This window comes from Anomaloglossus baeobatrachus, unplaced genomic scaffold (assembly GCF_048569485.1).
Source record: "Anomaloglossus baeobatrachus isolate aAnoBae1 unplaced genomic scaffold, aAnoBae1.hap1 Scaffold_674, whole genome shotgun sequence".
NCBI classification, from domain to species: Eukaryota; Metazoa; Chordata; class Amphibia; order Anura; family Aromobatidae; genus Anomaloglossus; species Anomaloglossus baeobatrachus.
This window is the reverse complement of record NW_027445046.1, coordinates 76,700-97,350: the sequence shown is the minus strand read 5'-3', so window position 1 is coordinate 97,350 and position 20,651 is coordinate 76,700. Positions and strand designations below refer to the sequence as shown.

At 47.1% G+C, this 20,651-nt stretch overlaps 1 protein-coding gene across 1 annotated transcript in view; it reads right to left on the bottom strand.

Moving 5' to 3' along the window:
- Window positions 1-19,497, bottom strand: part of LOC142286642 (pleckstrin homology domain-containing family M member 2-like) — a gene marked incomplete at its 3' end in the record, with an annotated part of 40,450 nt that extends 20,953 nt beyond the window's left edge. The window contains exon 1 of the mRNA XM_075333376.1: window positions 19,362-19,497. Within this exon, the coding sequence (XP_075189491.1) occupies window positions 19,362-19,421 (60 nt within the window). The remainder of the gene's footprint in view (window positions 1-19,361) is intronic.
- Between the last annotated feature and the right edge of the window lie 1,154 nt (window positions 19,498-20,651).

The following is a 20,651-nucleotide window of genomic DNA, read 5'->3' as shown; positions in this document are numbered from 1 at the left end:
AATGAACACAAAAGGTCAGATTTTGGCAAGACAAAAAGTTTTGTTGCCCACAGAAAGTAATGTGAAATTCACACAAATAATGAACTTCTAATACAAAGATACGTGGCATAACATTGGTGAATGAAGTTGTGGTGCTATTAGAGCCATATGTAATATTGTGTGTGACTTCCATGAGCTTGAAGGACGGCATCCATGCGGCTCAACAATGATTCATACAAGTTATTGATGAGGTCATCAGGAATAGCAGAGAATGCATCTTACACGCCTCCCAGAGCTCATCTAGAGTCTTGGGTTTTGTCTTCCAAGCTTCCTCTTTCATCCTACCCCAAACATGCGCAATGATGGTCATGTCTGGTGACTGGGCTGGCCAGTCCTTGAGCACCTTGATCTTCTTTGCCAGGAGGAGCTTTGTTGTAGAGATGGATGTATGAGATGGAGACCATCCTGCTGCAGAATGTGACCCCTTTTATGATTGGGAATGTAAGAGGTAGCTAATACTTCTCGATATTTTAGGCTATTGATATTGCCTTCCACCTTGCAAATGTTTCGCACCCCCCCATACTGAATGTAACCTCAGACCATGATCTTTCCACCACCAAACTTACCTGTTTTCTGGATCCATACGGAATCCAGTAGGTCTCCTGCAGTATTTGCGGTGGCTGTGGTGTAATTCAACTGAAGATTCATCAGAGAAATCCACCTTCTGCCACTTTTCCTGCGTCCATCTGTTTAGCAGCTGTGGGACTTTTAATTGCCTTTTGTTTAGTGCTGGCTTCTGGGCACTGATTCCACCATGGAGGCCATTTCCAGACAGAATCCTACAAACTGTTCTAGGTGACACAGGGACTTGAGGTGACCAGGCCTGTGGGAGCTCTGCTGCAGTGGAAGAGGGGCTGGCTTTGGTTCCTCCTGAGCAGTTGTCTTGCGGGGTCTGCCGGACCTGGGCTTGTCAAAAACATCTCCAACCTCTTCAAATCTTTTTTTTAATTCTTTGTACTTGACGCTGAGACACATTAAAGGTGCAGCCACCTCTGCAGTGGATCTGGTCTTCAGACTCTTGATAATCAAGGCTTTGGTCGCAGGGTGGATTTTTGGCATGTTGTCAGAGGACAAGTTGCAGTTCTAGTGAAGATCTGGGATGCTGGATTTCTTTTTATACACACCCACTAATTAACCGATCATTAGTGAGCACAGGTGAAGATGTAAACTAGAATTGGGGGCATTATATGACAAGGTGACAAAACTTTTGTCTTGCCAAAATCTGACCTTTCTATGTTCATTAAATGATCAATATTTCAGCTTTGCAGCAACTTTATTTTCATAACCTAAACCAAATTTGGGAGGGTTTCAGATTTCAAAAGCGTAATTTATAAAACCAATGGATGAATTTAAAGTCAGGTTATAAGCTTTTATTTACATAACATGGATAAGCGACAGAACCTCTGTCAGGGAGTGTAATTAATGTTGTCACCTGCCATTTATTCCACGATTTTGATATTGGATTTCTATCCTGGATAAGGTCACTTCTTACTGCAGGTCAGGAGGTGTATAAATATGAAGGGCAGATAACTGGCATGTAGGATATGCCATATACCTCCCAATACATAATATGAAATACAAATTCTGGATAGCACCAAGGATCACCGGCCACGAGATGAAGCATATGCTGTGGAGTGCAAAAAACCTGTGAAGCTGGACTCCAGTTGTGTGCCCTGTGGAGTACTGCTCTCTGGTGCAAGTCTCTTAGGGGGTGTGTCTATCAGTTTTGCACATGGAGAGGTGAAATTCTCGCCCATTCTTCCTTTGTAAACAGCTGGAGCTGAGCGAGGTTGGATTCTAACACCTGGATACGGTTATTTGTGAACCCTTCCATTGTAGATTTTGCTTTATGTTTGGGATCATTGTCTTGTTGGAAGACAAATCTCCGTCCCAGTCTCAGGTCTTTTGCAGACTCCAACAAGGTTTTCTTCAAGAATGGTCCTGTATTTAGCTCCATTCAACTTCCCATCAATTTTACCATCTTCCCTGTCCCTGCTGAAGAAAAGCAGGCCCAAACCATGATGCTGCCTCCACCATGTTTGACAGTGGGGATGGTGTGTTTAGGGTGATGAGCTGTGTTGCTTTTATCGTTTGGCATTGTGCCCATATAGTTGGATTTTGGTTTCCTCTGAGCAGAGCCCCTTCTTCCACATGTTTGCTGTCTCCAGGCGGCTTGTGGCAAACTTTACACAACACTTTTTATGGATATCTGTGAGAAATGGCTTCTTCTTGCCACTCTTCCATAAAGGCAGATTTGTGCAGTGTAGACTGATTGTTGTGCTATGGACAGACTCTCCCACCTCAGCTGTAGATCTCTGCAGATCATCCAGAGGGATCATGGGCCTCTTGGCTGCATCTGATCAGTCTTCTCCTTGTGTGAGGTGACAGTTTGGATGGACGGCCGGGTGTTGGTAGATTTGCAGGGGTATGATGCTCCTTCCATTTCTATATGATCGCTTGCACAGGGCTTCTTGGGATGTGTAAAGTTGTGGAAATCTTTTTGTAACCAAATCCAGCTTTACACTTCTCCACAACAGTATCCTGGACCTGCCTGTTGTGTTCCTTGGTCTTCATGATGCTCTCTGCGCTTTAGGCTAAGTTCACACTTCCGTTGTTTTGCATCAGTCACAATCCGTCGCGTTGAGGAATTACGGTATCCTGCAAAATATTTTGCAGGAATCCTGTTTTTCCCCATAGACTTCTATTAGTGACGGATTGTGACTGATGATGCTGCGTTGCATCCGCTGCGTCACGGTCAGTTGTTTTTTAACTGACCGCCGGGCGGGAGCAACGCAGCATGTAACTTTTTTTGAGCAGCGCGATCCGTAGGATTTCACTGCGCATGCGCTCTCTGGCTCCCTGCACCCGTAACCAGGATACACATTGGGTAACCAAGCAATGCGCTTTGGTTAGTTGCCCGATATTTACAGTGGTTACGGGTGCAGGGAGCCCGCGCTAAGTGGGTATCCAAGATAAATATCGGGTAACCAAGCAAAAAGTGCTTTGCTTTTAGTTACCTGATATTTACCCTGGATACAGTGTGCAAGGCGGTCGACACTTCACCACTCGGCTCCGCCCCCTCCCGCACTCCGCATGTGTACACACACACACACACACTCACTCACTTGTCCCCAGCCCTGCAGTCCCAGCGGCACTGACGTCCTCAGCTCCCTGGCTCCGCCCCCTCGCGCTCCACATGTACACATGCATGTAGACACACACACACACATATATACACACCTGTCCCCAGCCTTGCCGACCGCGGCAGTGACGTCCTCAGCTCCGCCCTCCGATCTCCGCCCCCGCACACAATGGAGTCCGACAAAGAAATTCATTTTTGTCACCGTTGTCATCCGTTGTACAACGCATCAGTTACATGCGTCAAGCAACACATGTGACTGATGCAAAACAGCGGAAGTGTGAACTTAGCCTTACACAGACCCTGAGCCTATCACAGAGCAGGGGCATTATACGGAGACTTGTTACACACAGGGGCTTATATTTATCATCATCAGTCATTTAGGACAACATTGCATCATCCAGAGACCCTCAATCACCTTCTGGAGGGAGTTTCTGCACTGACAGTAAAGGGGATGAATAATTTTGCCTCCTGACAAAGCCTTTGGTGAAACGCGCGTCGAGGCCCCGCCCCCACGCCCGGACACATCCACCATTCCTGCTCTGACATGACGCAAGGTAACAGTGATTAATCGTTTATGCCCTTTTGCCCTTTGGGACTCTTTAGGGGGTTTTACAGACCTCCTTCACATAACTTGTCTTCTATACTGTCCCCTGTGACTTTCTATGGGCCTTTTTTCCACCTTGTACTATCTTTATTACATTGCTGCCTGTCAGCAGGCTGCCATCTGGTGGTGTGTCCTGGTAATGCTGTGGGTTGTTTCCATCTAGCCTGCCTCCACTGTGTGTCCTGTATCACCTTTGTACAAATTATTACATTTTGTATTTCACCTTGACTATTTGTGCTCCTCTCTCTGTTGTATCCCCATCTTTATTCATTGAAAAATTGGGGCTACTTCTTTTAGGTTTTATATTACAGTTATTTATTGTTTATAAAAGTGTAAAATAAGCAATAAATTTCCTTCCTCTTCACAATTGTGTCACTTGTAGATTCTTCTCCAGAACATTCACATTTTATCTTTATGTTTGAAGCCTGAAATGTGGGAAAAGGGTGAAAAATTCAAGGGGCTGAATACTTTCACAAAGCACTGTATTTATTACACACAAGAAAAAGGAACTTCTCCCCCCGATTTCACAACACGAGGAATCACGGGACCAGACAGGGAGCGGACACTGATAGCGGCCATGTCCTGCCCGACACCGGGGGGGCCGCACCGCAACTAACAAGATCGGCTAAAAGAGAAATAAAATATTATAATGCGGTTGCACAAATCTGCACACCCTTACACTGATACTTTGGTGACGTCTCATATGAATTTCTGGGGTGTTCAGACTTTGTGGGTCGGGGTCTATCATCTCTAAAGTCACTGATCTTTGCCGCCTCCTCCTTGTTGCCCCCCATCTGACTGATTGTGGGGGTCTCCTGTTATATCCACTGTATCAGCACTGGAGCGTTATAAGAGGGGCTGATATCAGTCACATATGTAATGTCTGGGGTTATATCAGCACTGGAGCGTTATAAGAGGGGCTGATATCAGTCACATATGTAATGTCTGGGGTTATATCAGCACTGGAGCGTTATAAGAGGAGCTGATATCAGTCACATGTGTAATGTCTGGGGGTTATATCAGCACTGGAGCGTTATAAGAGGGGCTGATATCAGTCACATATGTAATGTGTGGAGGTTATATCAGCACTGGAGCGTTATAAGAGGGGCTGATATCAGTCACATATGTAATGTCTGGAGGTTATATCAGCACTGGAGCGTTATAAGAGGGGCTGATATCAGTCACATGTGTAATGTCTGGGGGTTATATCAGCACTGGAGCTTTATAAGAGGGGCTGATATCAATCACATATGTAATGTCTGGAGGTTATATCAGCACTGGAGCGTTATAAGAGGGGCTGATATCAGTCACATGTGTAATGTCTGGGGGTTATATCAGCACTGGAGCGTTATAAGAGGGGCTGATATCAGTCACATATGTAATGTGTGGAGGTTATATCAGCACTGGAGCGTTATATGAGGGGCTGATATCAGTCACATATGTAATGTCTGGGGTTATATCAGCACTGGAGCGTTATAAGAGGGGCTGATATCAGTCACATATGTAATGTCTGGGGTTATATCAGCACTGGAGCATTATAAGAGGGGCTGATATCAGTCACATATGTAATGTCTGGGGTTATATCAGCACTGGAGCATTATAAGAGGGGCTGATATCAGTCACATATGTAATGTCTGGGGTTATATCAGCACTGGAGCATTATAAGAGGGGCTGATATCAGTCACATATGTAATGTCTGGGGTTATATCAGCACTGGAGCGTTATAAGAGGAGCTGATATCAGTCACATATGTAATGTCTGGGGTTATATCAGCACTGGAGCGTTATAAGAGGAGCTGATATCAGTCACATATGTAATGTCTGGGGTTATATCAGCACTGGACCATTATAAGAGGGGCTGATATCAGTCACATATGTAATGTCTGGGGTTATATCAGCACTGGAGCGTTATAAGAGGAGCTGATATCAGTCACATATGTAATGTCTGGGGTTATATCAGCACTGGAGCATTATATGAGGGGCTGATATCAGTCACATATGTAATGTCTGGGGTTATATCAGCACTGGAGCGTTATAAGAGGGGCTGATATCAGTCACATGTGTAATGTCTGGGGGTTATATCAGCACTGGAGCGTTATAAGAGGGGCTGATATCAGTCACATATGTAATGTCTGGGGTTATATCAGCACTGGAGCATTATAAGAGGGGCTGATATCAGTCACATATGTAATGTCTGGGGTTATATCAGCGCTGGAGCGTTATAAGAGGGGCTGATATCAGTCACATATGTAATGTCTGGGGTTATATCAGCACTGGAGCGTTATAAGAGGGGCTGATATCAGTCACATATGTAATGTCTGGGGTTATATCAGCACTGGAGCTTTATAAGAGGGGCTGATATCAGTCACATATGTAATGTCTGGGGTTATATCAGCACTGGAGCGTTATAAGAGGGGCTGATATCAGTCACATATGTAATGTCTGGGGTTATATCAGCACTGGAGCGTTATAAGAGGGGCTGATATCAGTCACATATGTAATATCTGGGGTTATATCAGCACTGGAGCTTTATAAGAGGAGCTGATATCAGTCACATATGTAATGTCTGGGGTTATATCAGCACTGGAGCGTTATAAGAGGGGCTGATATCAGTCACATATGTAATATCTGGGGTTATATCAGCACTGGAGCTTTATAAGAGGAGCTGATATCAGTCACATATGTAATGTCTGGGGTTATATCAGCACTGGAGCTTTATAAGAGGGGCTGATATCAGTCACATATGTAATGTCTGGGGTTATATCAGCACTGGAGCGTTATAAGAGGGGCTGATATCAGTCACATATGTAATGTCTGGGGTTATATCAGCACTGGAGCGTTATAAGAGGGGCTGATATCAGTCACATATGTAATATCTGGGGTTATATCAGCACTGGAGCTTTATAAGAGGAGCTGATATCAGTCACATATGTAATGTCTGGGGTTATATCAGCACTGGAGCATTATAAGAGGGGCTGATATCAGTCACATATGTAATATCTGGGGTTATATCAGCACTGGAGCATTATAAGAGGGGCTGATATCAGTCACATATCTAATGTCTGGGGTTATATCAGCGCTGGAGCGTTATAAGAGGGGCTGATATCAGTCACATATGTAATGTCTGGGGTTATATCAGCACTGGAGCTTTATAAGAGGGGCTGATATCAGTCACATATGTAATGTCTGGGGTTATATCAGCACTGGAGCGTTATAAGAGGGGCTGATATCAGTCACATATGTAATGTCTGGAGGTTATATCAGCACTGGAGCATTATAAGAGGGGCTGATATCAGTCACATATGTAATATCTGGGGTTATATCAGCACTGGAGCATTATAAGAGGGGCTGATATCAGTCACATATGTAATGTCTGGGGTTATATCAGTACTGGAGCGTTATAAGAGGGGCTGATATCAGTCACATATGTAATATCTGGGGTTATATCAGCACTGGAGCTTTATAAGAGGGGCTGATATCAGTCACATATGTAATGTCTGGAGGTTATATCAGCACTGGAGCGTTATAAGAGGGGCTGATATCAGTCACATATGTAATGTCTGGGGTTATATCAGCACTGGAGTGTTATAAGAGGGGCTGATATCAGTCACATATGTAATGTCTGGGGTTATATCAGCACTGGAGCGTTATAAGAGGGGCTGATATCAGTCACATATGTAATGTCTGGGGTTATATCAGCACTGGAGCGTTATAAGAGGGGCTGATATCAGTCACATATGTAATATCTGGGGTTATATCAGCACTGGAGCTTTATTAGAGGGGCTGATATCAGTCACATGTGTAATGTCTGGGGTTATATCAGCACTGGAGCGTTATAAGAGGGGCTGATATCAGTCACATGTGTAATGTGTGGGGTTATATCAGCACTGGAGCATTATAAGAGGGGCTGATATCAGTCACATATGTAATGTCTGGGGGTTACATCAGCACTGGAGCGTTATAAGAGGGGCTGATATCAATCACATATGTAATGTCTGGGGTTATATCAGCACTGGAGCATTATAAGAGGGGCTGATATCAATCACATATGTAATGTCTGGGGTTATATCAGCACTGGAGCATTATAAGAGGGGCTGATATCAGTCACATATGTAATGTCTGGGGGTTACATCAGCACTGGAGCGTTATAAGAGGGGCTGATATCAGTCACATATGTAATGTCTGGAGGTTATATCAGCGCTGGAGCATTATAAGAGGAGCTGATATCAGTCACATATGTAATGTCTGGGGTTATATCAGCGCTGGAGCGTTATAAGAGGGGATGATATCAGTCACATATGTAATGTCTGGGGTTACATCAGCACTGGAGCATTATAAGAGGGGCTGATATCAGTCACATATGTAATGTCTGGGGTTATATCAGCACTGGAGCATTATAAGAGGGGCTGATATCAGTCACATATGTAATGTCTGGGGTTATATCAGCACTGGAGCGTTATAAGAGGAGCTGATATCAGTCACATATGTAATGTCTGGAGGTTATATCAGCACTGGAGCGTTATAAGAGGGGCTGATATCAGTCACATATGTAATGTCTGGGGTTATAGCAGCACTGGAGCATTATAAGAGGGGTTGATATCAGTCACATATGTAATGTCTGGGGTTATATCAGCACTGGAGCATTATAATAGGGGCTGATATCAGTCACATATGTAATGTCTGGGGTTATATCAGCACTGGAGCATTATAAGAGGGGCTGATATCAGTCACATATGTAATGTCTGGGGTTATATCAGCACTGGAGCATTATAAGAGGGGCTGATATCAGTCACATATGTAATGTCTGGGGGTTACATCAGCACTGGAGCGTTATAAGAGGGGCTGATATCAGTCACATATGTAATGTCTGGGGGTTACATCAGCACTGGAGCGTTATAAGAGGGGCTGATATCAGTCACATATGTAATGTCTGGAGGTTATATCAGCGCTGGAGCATTATAAGAGGAGCTGATATCAGTCACATATGTAATGTCTGGGGTTATATCAGCACTGGAGCATTATAAGAGGAGCTGATATCAGTCACATATGTAATGTCTGGAGGTTATATCAGCACTGGAGCATTATAAGAGGGGCTGATATCAGTCACATATGTAATGTCTGGGGTTATATCAGCACTGGAGCATTATAAGAGGGGCTGATATCAGTCACATATGTAATGTCTGGGGGTTACATCAGCACTGGAGCGTTATAAGAGGGGCTGATATCAGTCACATATGTAATGTCTGGGGTTATATCAGCACTGGAGCGTTATAAGAGGGGCTGATATCAGTCACATATGTAATGTCTGGGGGTTACATCAGCACTGGAGCGTTATAAGAGGGGCTGATATCAGTCACATATGTAATGTCTGGGGTTATATCAGCACTGGAGCTTTATAAGAGGGGCTGATATCAGTCACATATGTAATGTCTGGGGTTATATCAGCACTGGAGCGTTATAAGAGGGGCTGATATCAGTCACATATATAATGTCTGGGGTTATATCAGCACTGGAGCATTATAAGAGGGGCTGATATCAGTCACATATGTAATGTCTGGGGTTATATCAGCACTGGAGTGTTATAAGAGGGGCTGATATCAGTCACATGTGTAATGTCTGGGGGTATATCAGCACTGGAGCGTTATAAGAGGGGCTGATATCAGTCACATATGTAATGTCTGGGGTTATATCAGCACTGGAGCGTTATAAGAGGGGCTGATATCAGTCACATGTGTAATGTCTGGGGTTATATCAGCACTGGAGCGTTATAAGAGGGGCTGATATCAGTCACATATGTAATGTCTGGAGGTTATATCAGCACTGGAGCATTATAAGAGGAGCTGATATCAGTCACATATGTAATGTCCGGGGTTATATCAGCACTGGAGCGTTATACGAGGGGCTGATATCAGTCACATATGTAATGTCTGGGGTTATATCAGCACTGGAGCATTATAAGAGGGGCTGATATCAGTCACATATGTAATGTCTGGGGTTATATCAGCACTGGAGCGTTATAAGAGGGGCTGATATCAGTCACATATGTAATGTCTGGGGTTATATCAGCACTGGAGCGTTATAAGAGGGGCTGATATCAGTCACATATGTAATGTCTGGTATTATATCAGCACTGGAGCGTTATAAGAGGGGCTGATATCAGTCACATATGTAATGTCTGGGGTTATATCAGCACTGGAGCATTACAAGAGGGGCTGATATCAGTCACATATGTAATGTCTGGGGTTATATCAGCACTGGAGAATTATAAGAGGGGCTGATATCAGTCACATGTGTAATGTCTGGGGTTATATCAGCACTGGAGCGTTATAAGAGGGGCTGATATCAGTCACATATGTAATGTCTGGGGTTATATCAGCACTGGAGCATTATAAGAGGGGCTGATATCAGTCACATGTGTAATGTCTGGAGGTTATATCAGCACTGGAGCGTTATAAGAGGGGCTGATATCAGTCACATATGTAATGTCTGGGGTTATATCAGCACTGGAGCATTATAAGAGGGGCTGATATCAGTCACATGTGTAATGTCTGGGGTTATATCAGCACTGGAGCGTTATAAGAGAGGCTGATATCAGTCACATATGTAATGTCTGGGGTTATATCAGCACTGGAGCATTATAAGAGGGGCTGATATCAGTCACATATGTAATGTCTGGGGTTATATCAGCACTGGAGCGTTATAAGAGGGGCTGATATCAGTCACATATGTAATGTCTGGAGGTTATATCAGCACTGGAGCGTTATAAGAGGGGCTGATATCAGTCACATATGTAATGTCTGGAGGTTATATCAGCACTGGAGCGTTATAAGAGGGGCTGATATCAGTCACATATGTAATGTCTGGAGGTTATATCAGTACTGGAGCATTATAAGAGGGGCTGATATCAGTCACATACCTCCCATCGACTATAGGACCAGTAACCCTGTTACAATATATATATATATATATATTATATATATATACATATATACATACAGTTAGGTCCAGAAATCTTTGGCCAGTGACAATTTTCGCGAGTTGGGCTCTGCATGCCACCACATTGGATTTGAAATGAAATCTCTACAACAGAATTCAAGTGCAGATTGTAACGTTTAATTTGAAGGTTTGAACAAAAATATCTGATAGAAATTGTAGGAATTGTCACATTTCTTTACAAACACTCCACATTTTAGGAGGTCAAAAGTAATTGGACAAATAAACCAAACCCAAACAAAATATTTTTATTTTCAATATTTTGTTGCGAATCCTTTGGAGGCAATCACTGCCTTAAGTCTGGAACCCATGGACATCACCAAACGCTGGGTTTCCTCCTTCTTAATGCTTTGCCAGGCCTTTACAGCCGCAGCCTTCAGGTCTTGCTTGTTTGTGGGTCTTTCCGTCTTAAGTCTGGATTTGAGCAAGTGAAATGCATGCTCAATTGGGTTAAGATCTGGTGATTGACTTGGCCATTGCAGAATGTTCCACTTTTTTGCACTCATGAACTCCTGGGTAGCTTTGGCTGTATGCTTGGGGTCATTGTCCATCTGTACTATGAAGCGCCGTCCGATCAACTTTGCGGCATTTGGCTGAATCTGGGCTGAAAGTATATCCCGGTACACTTCAGAATTCATCCGGCTACTCTTGTCTGCTGTTATGTCATCAATAAACACAAGTGACCCAGTGCCATTGAAAGCCATGCATGCCCATGCCATCACGTTGCCTCCACCATGTTTTACAGAGGGTGTGGTGTGCCTTGGATCATGTGCCGTTCCCTTTCTTCTCCAGACTTTTTTCTTCCCATCATTCTGGTACAGGTTGATCTTTGTCTCATCTGTCCATAGAATACTTTTCCAGAACTGAGCTGGCTTCATGAGGTGTTTTTCAGCAAATGTAACTCTGGCCTGTCTATTTTTGGAATTGATGAATGGTTTGCATCTAGATGTGAACCCTTTGTATTTACTTTCATGGAGTCTTCTCTTTACTGGTGACTTAGAGACAGATACACCTACTTCACTGAGAGTGTTCTGGACTTCAGTTGATGTTGTGAACGGGTTCTTCTTCACCAAAGAAAGTATGCGGCGATCATCCACCACTGTTGTCATCCGTGGACGCCCAGGCCTTTTTGAGTTCCCAAGCTCACCAGTCAATTCCTTTTTTCTCAGAATGTACCCGACTGTTGATTTTGCTACTCCAAGCATGTCTGCTATCTCTCTGATGGATTTTTTCTTTTTTTTCAGCCTCAGGATGTTCTGCTTCACCTCAATTGAGAGTTCCTTAGACCGCATGTTGTCTGGTCACAGCAACAGCTTCCAAATGCAAAACCACACACATGTAATCAACCCCAGACCTTTTAACTACTTCATTGATTACAGGTTAACGAGGGAGACGCCTTCAGAGTACATTGCAGCCCTTAGAGTCCCTTGTCCAATTACTTTTGGTCCCTTGAAAAAGAGGTGGCTATGCATTACAGAGCTATGATTCCTAAACCCTTTCTCCGATTTGGATGTGAAAACTCTCATATTGCAGCTGGGAGTGTGCACTTTCAGCCCATATTATATATAGAATTGTATTTCTGAACATGTTTTTGTAAACAGCTAAAATAACAAAACTTGTGTCACTGTCCAAATATTTCTGGACCTAACTGTATGTAATGTCTGGGGTTATATCAGCGCTGGAGCATTATAAGAGGGGCTGATATCAGTCACATATGTAATGTCTGGGGTTATATCAGCACTGGAGCATTATAAGAGGGGCTGATATCAGTCACATATGTAATGTCTGGGGTTATATCAGCACTGGAGCATTATAAGAGGGGCTGATATCAGTCACATGTGTAATGTCTGGGGTTATATCAGCACTGGAGCGTTATAAGAGGGGCTGATATCAGTCACATATGTAATGTCTGGGGTTATATCAGCACTGGAGCATTATAAGAGGGGCTGATATCAGTCACATATGTAATGTCTGGGGTTATATCAGCACTGGAGCATTATAAGAGGGGCTGATATCAGTCACATATGTAATGTCTGGGGTTATATCAGCACTGGAGCATTATAAGAGGGGCTGATATCAGTCACATATGTAATGTCTGGGGTTATATCAGCACTGGAGCGTTATAAGGAGGGGCTGATATCAGTCACATATGTAATGTCTGGGGTTATATCAGCACTGGAGCGTTATAAGAGGGGCTGATATCAGTCACATATGTAATGTCTGGGGTTATATCAGCACTGGAGCGTTATAAGAGGGGCTGATATCAGTCACATATGTAATGTCTGGGGGTTATATCAGCACTGGAGCATTATAAGAGGGTCTGATATCAGTCACATATGTAATGTCTGGGGTTATATCAGCACTGGAGCGTTATAAGAGGGGCTGATATCAGTCACATATGTAATGTCTGGGGTTATATCAGCACTGGAGCGTTATAAGAGGGGCTGATATCAGTCACATATGTAATGTCTGGGGTTATATCAGCACTGGAGCGTTATAAGAGGGGCTGATATCAGTCACATATGTAATGTCTGGGGTTATATCAGCACTGGAGCGTTATAAGAGGGGCTGATATCAGTCACATATGTAATGTCTGGAGGTTATATCAGCACTGGAGCGTTATAAGAGGGGCTGATATCAGTCACATATGTAATGTCTGGAGGTTATATCAGCGCTGGAGCATTATAAGAGGGGCTGATATCAGTCACATATGTAATGTCTGGAGGTTATATCAGCACTGGAGCGTTATAAGAGGGGCTGATATCAGTCACATATGTAATGTCTGGAGGTTATATCAGCACTGGAGCGTTATATGAGGGGCTGATATCAGTCACATGTGTAATGTCTGGGGTTATATCAGCACTGGAGCGTTATAAGAGGGGCTGATATCAGTCACATATGTAATGTCTGGGGTTATATCAGCACTGGAGCGTTATAAGAGGGGCTGATATCAGTCACATATGTAATGTCTGGGGTTATATCAGCACTGGAGCGTTATAAGAGGGGCTGATATCAGTCACATATGTAATGTCTGGGGTTATATCAGCACTGGAGCGTTATAAGAGGGGCTGATATCAGTCACATATGTAATGTCTGGGGTTATATCAGCACTGGAGCGTTATAAGAGGGGCTGATATCAGTCACATATGTAATGTCTGGGGTTATATCAGCACTGGAGCGTTATAAGAGGGGCTGATATCAGTCACATATGTAATGTCTGGGGTTATATCAGCACTGGAGCGTTATAAGAGGGGCTGATATCAGTCACATATGTAATGTCTGGAGGTTATATCAGCACTGGAGCGTTATAAGAGGGGCTGATATCAGTCACATATGTAATGTCTGGAGGTTATATCAGCGCTGGAGCATTATAAGAGGGGCTGATATCAGTCACATATGTAATGTCTGGAGGTTATATCAGCACTGGAGCGTTATAAGAGGGGCTGATATCAGTCACATATGTAATGTCTGGAGGTTATATCAGCACTGGAGCGTTATATGAGGGGCTGATATCAGTCACATGTGTAATGTCTGGGGTTATATCAGCACTGGAGCGTTATAAGAGGGGCTGATATCAGTCACATATGTAATGTCTGGGGTTATATCAGCACTGGAGCGTTATAAGAGGGGCTGATATCAGTCACATATGTAATGTCTGGGGTTATATCAGCACTGGAGCGTTATAAGAGGGGCTGATATCAGTCACATATGTAATGTCTGGGGTTATATCAGCACTGGAGCGTTATAAGAGGGGCTGATATCAGTCACATATGTAATGTCTGGGGTTATATCAGCACTGGAGCGTTATACGAGGGGCTGATATCACACTTCTCTGCTCGGTATTACACTCTGCGGTGACTGTATTTCCGGACGGTCGGGATTCTTTACATTCACAGCCATCGCCCCAGAAACAGAAGTGAGATGACATGGTAGAAACCTGTTCTGCAGTTTGTAGGGACTATAAGTGTCAGCATGCCGCACCATACAGAGGAGGATGTGTCAGGGACTGGCGCTCGGCTCTCGGTCTCAGCACCAGTGGTTGTAGCAGTGTACAACTTCGCACCACCAGGACCACAAGGCTCAGCATACCAGGTCACTACATGTGACCGCTGGCACCACTCATCCAGGCACCAATCACTGGGCACCCAACACCCTGAGCCCAGGAGGGGTGACAGGCACCGTCCCCGGCAGCCCCCCGCAGAGAGATGAGGTGACAGGCACCGTCCCCGGCAGCCCCCCGCAGAGAGATGAGGCGACAGGCACCGGCCCCGGCAGCCCCCCGCAGAGAGATGAGGCGACAGGCACCGGCCCCGGCAGCCCCCCGCAGAGGGATGAGGCGACAGGCACCGTCCCCGGCAGCACCTCGCAGAGGGATGAGGCGACAGGCACCGTCCCCGGCAGCCCCCCGTAGAGAGATGATGTGACAGGCACCGTCCCCGGCAGCCCCCCGCAGAGGGATGAGGTGACAGGCACCGTCCCCGGCAGCCCCCCGCAGAGAGATGAGGTGATAGGCACCGTCCCCGGCAGCACCCCGCAGAGAGATGAGGTGATAGGCACCGTCCCCGGCAGCACCTCCGCAGCGCAGGACACCAAGCAGCAGATCCGGTCCCATGCAGAGATGAACAAATACGCACAACCCCCCCAGCTGAACACTACTGGAGGAATGATTACATTAGAGTCCACAGAAACACGCTGGGGGGACACACTGTAACAACCCCTTCCCCCTCAAATTGTGCACAGACTAATGATCTCCATGTACAGTATACAGGGGGGACAGCGCGTAATGCACCGTGCATACAGGGGGGACAGTGCGTAATGCACCGTGCATACAGGGGGGACAGTGCGTAATGCACCGTGCATACAGGGGGAACAGTGCGTAATGCGCCGTGCATACAGGGGGGACAGCGCGTAATACACCGTGCATACAGAAGGGACAGCGCGTAATACACCGTGCATATAGGGGACAATGCGTACTGCACAGTGCATACAGGGGAGGGGACAGCGCGTAATGCACCGTGCATACAGGGGGGACAGCGCGTAATGCACCGTACATACGGGGGGGGGACAGCGCGTAATGCACCGTACATACGGGGGGGGGGACAGCGCGTAATGCGCCTTACATACAGGGGGGACAGCGCGTAATGCGCCGTGCATACAGGGGGGACAGCGCGTAATGCGCCGTGCATACAGGGGGGACAGCGCGTAATGCGCCGTGCATACAGGGGGGACAGCGCGTAATGCGCCGTGCATACAGGGGGGACAGCGCGTAATGCGCCGTGCATACAGGGGGGACAGCGCGTAATGCGCCGTGCATACAGGGGGGACAGCGCGTAATGCGCCGTGCATACAGGGGGGACAGCGCGTAATGCACCGTGCATACAGGGGGGACAGCGCGTAATGCACCGTGCATACAGGGGGGACAGCGCGTAATGCACCGTGCATACAGGGGGGACAGCGCGTAATGCACCGTGCATACAGGGGGGACAGCGCGTAATGCACCGTGCATACAGGGGGGACAGCGCGTAATGCACCGTGCATACAGGGGGGACAGCGCGTAATGCACCGTGCATACAGGGGGGACAGCGCGTAATGCACCGAGCATATAGAGGACAATGCCTACTGCACAATGCATACAGGGGGGGGGGGGGGGACAGCGCGTAATGCACAGTGCATATAGGGGACAATGCGTACTGCACAGTGCATACCGGGGACAGCGCTCAATGTACAGTGTATACAGAGGGGACAGCGCACAATACACAGTGCATACAGGGGGACAATGCGTAATGCGCAGTTTATACAGTGCATACAGGGGGGGACAGCGCATAATGCGTAGTGCATATGGGGGGACAATGCGTAATGCGCAGTTCATAGAGTGTATACAGGGGGGGACAGCGTGTAATGTACAATGTATACAGGGGGGGACAGCGTGTAATGTACAATGTATACAGGGGGGGACAGCGTGTAATGTACAATGTATACAGGGGGGACAGCGTGTAATGTACAATGTATACAGGGGGGACAGCGTGTAATGTACAATGTATACAGGGGGGGACAGCGTGTAATGTACAATGTATACAGGGGGGGACAGCGTGTAATGTACAATGTATACAGGGGGGGACAGCGTGTAATGTACAATGTATACAGGGGGGGACAGCGTGTAATGTACAATGTATACAGGGGGGGGACAGCGTGTAATGTACAATGTATACAGGGGGGACAGCGTGTAATGTACAATGTATACAGGGGGGACAGCGTGTAATGTACAATGTATACAGGGGGGGACAGCGTGTAATGTACAATGTATACAGGGGGGACAGCGTGTAATGTACAATGTATACAGGGGGGACAGCGTGTAATGTACAATGTATACAGGGGGGACAGCGTGTAATGTACAATGTATACAGGGGGGGACAGCGTGTAATGTACAATGTATACAGGGGGGGACAGCGTGTAATGTACAATGTATACAGGGGGGGACAGCGTGTAATGTACAATGTATACAGGGGGGGACAGCGTGTAATGTACAATGTATACAGGAGGGGACAGCGTCTAATGTACAGTGTATACAGGAGGGGGACAGCGTCTAATGTACAGTGTATACAGGGGGGGACAGCGCTCAATGTACAGTGTATACAGGGGGGACAGCACACAATGTATAGTGTATACAGGGAGGGGACAGCGCATAATACACAGTGCATACAGGGAGACAATGCGAAATGCGCAGTTCATACAGTGCATACAGGGGGGGACAGCGCATAATGCGTAGTGCATATGGGGGGACAATGCGTAATGCGCAGTTCATAGAGTGTATACAGGGGGGACAGCGTGTAATGTACAATGTATACAGGGGAGGACAGCGTGTAATGTACAATGTATACGGGGGGACAGCGTGTAATGTACAATGTATACAGGGGGGGACAGCGTGTAATGTACAGTGTATACGGGGGGAGACAGCGTGTAATGTACAATGTATACGGGGGGACAGCGTGTAATGTACAATGTATACGGGGGGACAGTGTGTAATGTACAATGTATACGGGGGGGGGCAGCGTGTAATGTACAATGTATACGGGGGGACAGCGTGTAATGTACAGTGTATACGGGGGGGACAGAGTGTAATGTACAGTGTATACGGGGGGGACAGAGTGTAATGTACAGTGTATACGGGGGGGACAGCGTGTAATGTACAGTGTATACGGGGGGGACAGCGTGTAATGTACAGTGTATACGGGGGGGGACAGCGTGTAATGTACAGTGTATACGGGGGGGGACAGCGTGTAATGTACAGTGTATACGGGGGGGACAGCGTGTAATGTACAGTGTATACGGGGGGGACAGCGTGTAATGTACAGTGTATACGGGGGGGGACAGCGTGTAATGTACAGTGTATGCAGGGGGGGGACAGCGTGTAATGTACAGTGTATGCAGGGGGGGACAGCGTGTAATGTACAGTGTATGCAGGGGGGGGACAGCGTGTAATGTACAGTGTATGCAGGGGGGGACAGCGTGTAATGTACAGTGTATGCAGGGGGGGACAGCGTGTAATGTACAGTGTATACAGGGGGGACAGCGTGTAATGTACAGTGTATACAGGGGGGGACAGCGTGTAATGTACAGTGTATACAGGGGGGGACAGCGTGTAATGTACAGTGTATACAGGGGGGGACAGAGTGTAATGTACAATGTATACAGGGGGGGACAGCGTGTAATGTACAGTGTATACAGGGGGGGACAGCGTGTAATGTACAGTGTATACAGGGGGGGACAGCGTGTAATGTACAGTGTATACAGGGGGGGACAGCGTGTAATGTACAGTGTATACAGGGGGGACAGCGTGTAATGTACAGTGTATACAGGGGGGACAGCGTGTAATGTACAGTGTATACAGGGGGGACAGTGTATAATGTACAGTGTATACAGGGGGGGACAGTGTATAATGTACAGTGTATACAGGGGGGGACAGCGTGTAATGTACAGTGTATACAGGGGGGGACAGTGTATAATGTACAGTGTATACAGGGGGGACAGTGTATAATGTACAGTGTATACAGGGGGGGACAGCGTGTAATGTACAGTGTATACAGGGGGGGACAGCGTGTAATGTACAGTGTATACAGGGGGGGACAGTGTGTAATGTACAGTGTATACGGGGGGGACAGCGTGTAATGTACAGTGTATACGGGGGGGACAGCGTGTAATGTACAGTGTATACAGGGGGGGACAGCGTGTAATGTACAGTGTATACAGGGGGGGACAGCGTGTAATGTACAGTGTATACAGGGGGGACAGTGTGTAATGTACAGTGTATACCGGGGGGGACAGCGTGTAATGTACAGTGTATACGGGGGGGACAGCGTGTAATGTACAGTGTATACAGGGGGGGACAGCGTGTAATGTACAGTGTATACAGGGGGGGACAGCGTGTAATGTACAGTGTATACAGGGGGGACAGTGTGTAATGTACAGTGTATACCGGGGGGGACAGTGTGTAATGTACAGTGTATACGGGGGGGAGAGGTATACACACACACATATATACACATGTATACACGGCACGTAGTTATAGAGCACGCCGGGGCCGCACCTTCTTCACGGACAGGTTGATGTTCTCCAGGATCCGGTCCTTCACCTCCCGCGGATCCATCCGCCCAGAGCGACCGGTTCCCGAGCTCCGGGGCCGTCATGTGACTGACAGGAAGTGACGTCACGTCTCCGGGTGGTGTATAGGCAGAGGGCGTGGATATGCTAATGCAGCATGTAGACTGCAGCAATGACGACGGGGTGGGAGGGGCTTCCGAATGTTTTCATTCCTAACATGTGACTGACGTTAGCGCTGTTCACATGAGTAGAGTCGGGAACCTCCCCGGCCCTGGACTACAACTCCCAGCATGCCCCGGGACCGTGCGGTGGGTGTCAGCGCTACAACCAATCACAAGTTAGCTTTCATTTCTTTAAAAGTGAAAGCAGATACCCGATTGGTTTCTGAGGATTCCGCTGTATCCTAGCAACCAATAGTAAAGATATTGTCTCAGTGACCAGTAGAAGAATGAGGTGGTATCATGACGTCACGTGAGGCCGCGCCGCGGGGGCGGGGAGCTGCGTCTGAACGAGGCCCCCGCGGATCGCCATAATATATATACAAGAGGGCGGAGTCTGACCACTGCTGGGGGGGCAAAGCCTGGACCGCGACCAAAGCCGCCAGTGAGAAAGAAAAAGTCTGCACGCCCGGTACAAGCCCAGAGAGAGAAGTCTGCACGCCTCTGTACAAGCCCAGAGAGAGAAGTCTGCACGCCTCTGTACAAGCCCAGAGAGAGAAGTCTGCACGCCCCTGTACAAGCCCAGGGAGAGAAGTCTGCACGCCCCTGTACAAGCCCAGAGAGAGAAGTCTGCACGCCCCTGTACAAGCCCAGGGAGAGAAGTCTGCACACCCCTATACAAGCCCAGGGAGAGAAGTCTGCACACCCCTGTACAAGCCCAGAGAGAGACGTCTGCACGCCCCTGTACAAGCCCGGGAAGAGAAGTCTGCACGCCCCTGTACAAGCCCGGGAAGAGAAGTCTGCACGCCCCTGCACAAGCTTGGGAAGAGAAGTCTGCACGCCCCTGCACAATCCCAGGGAGAGAAGTCTGCACGCCCCTGTACAAGCCCAGGGAGAGAAGTCTGCACGCCTCTGTACAAGCCCAGAGAGAGAAGTCTGCACGCCCCTGTACAAGCCCAGAGAGAGAAGTCTGCACGCCCCTGTACAAGCCCAGGGAGAGAAGTCTGCACGCCTCTGTACAAGCCCGGGAAGAGAAGGCTGCACGCCCCTGCACAATGCCAGGGAGAGAAGTCTGCACGCCCCTGTACAAGCCCAGGGAGAGAAGTCTGCACGCCTCT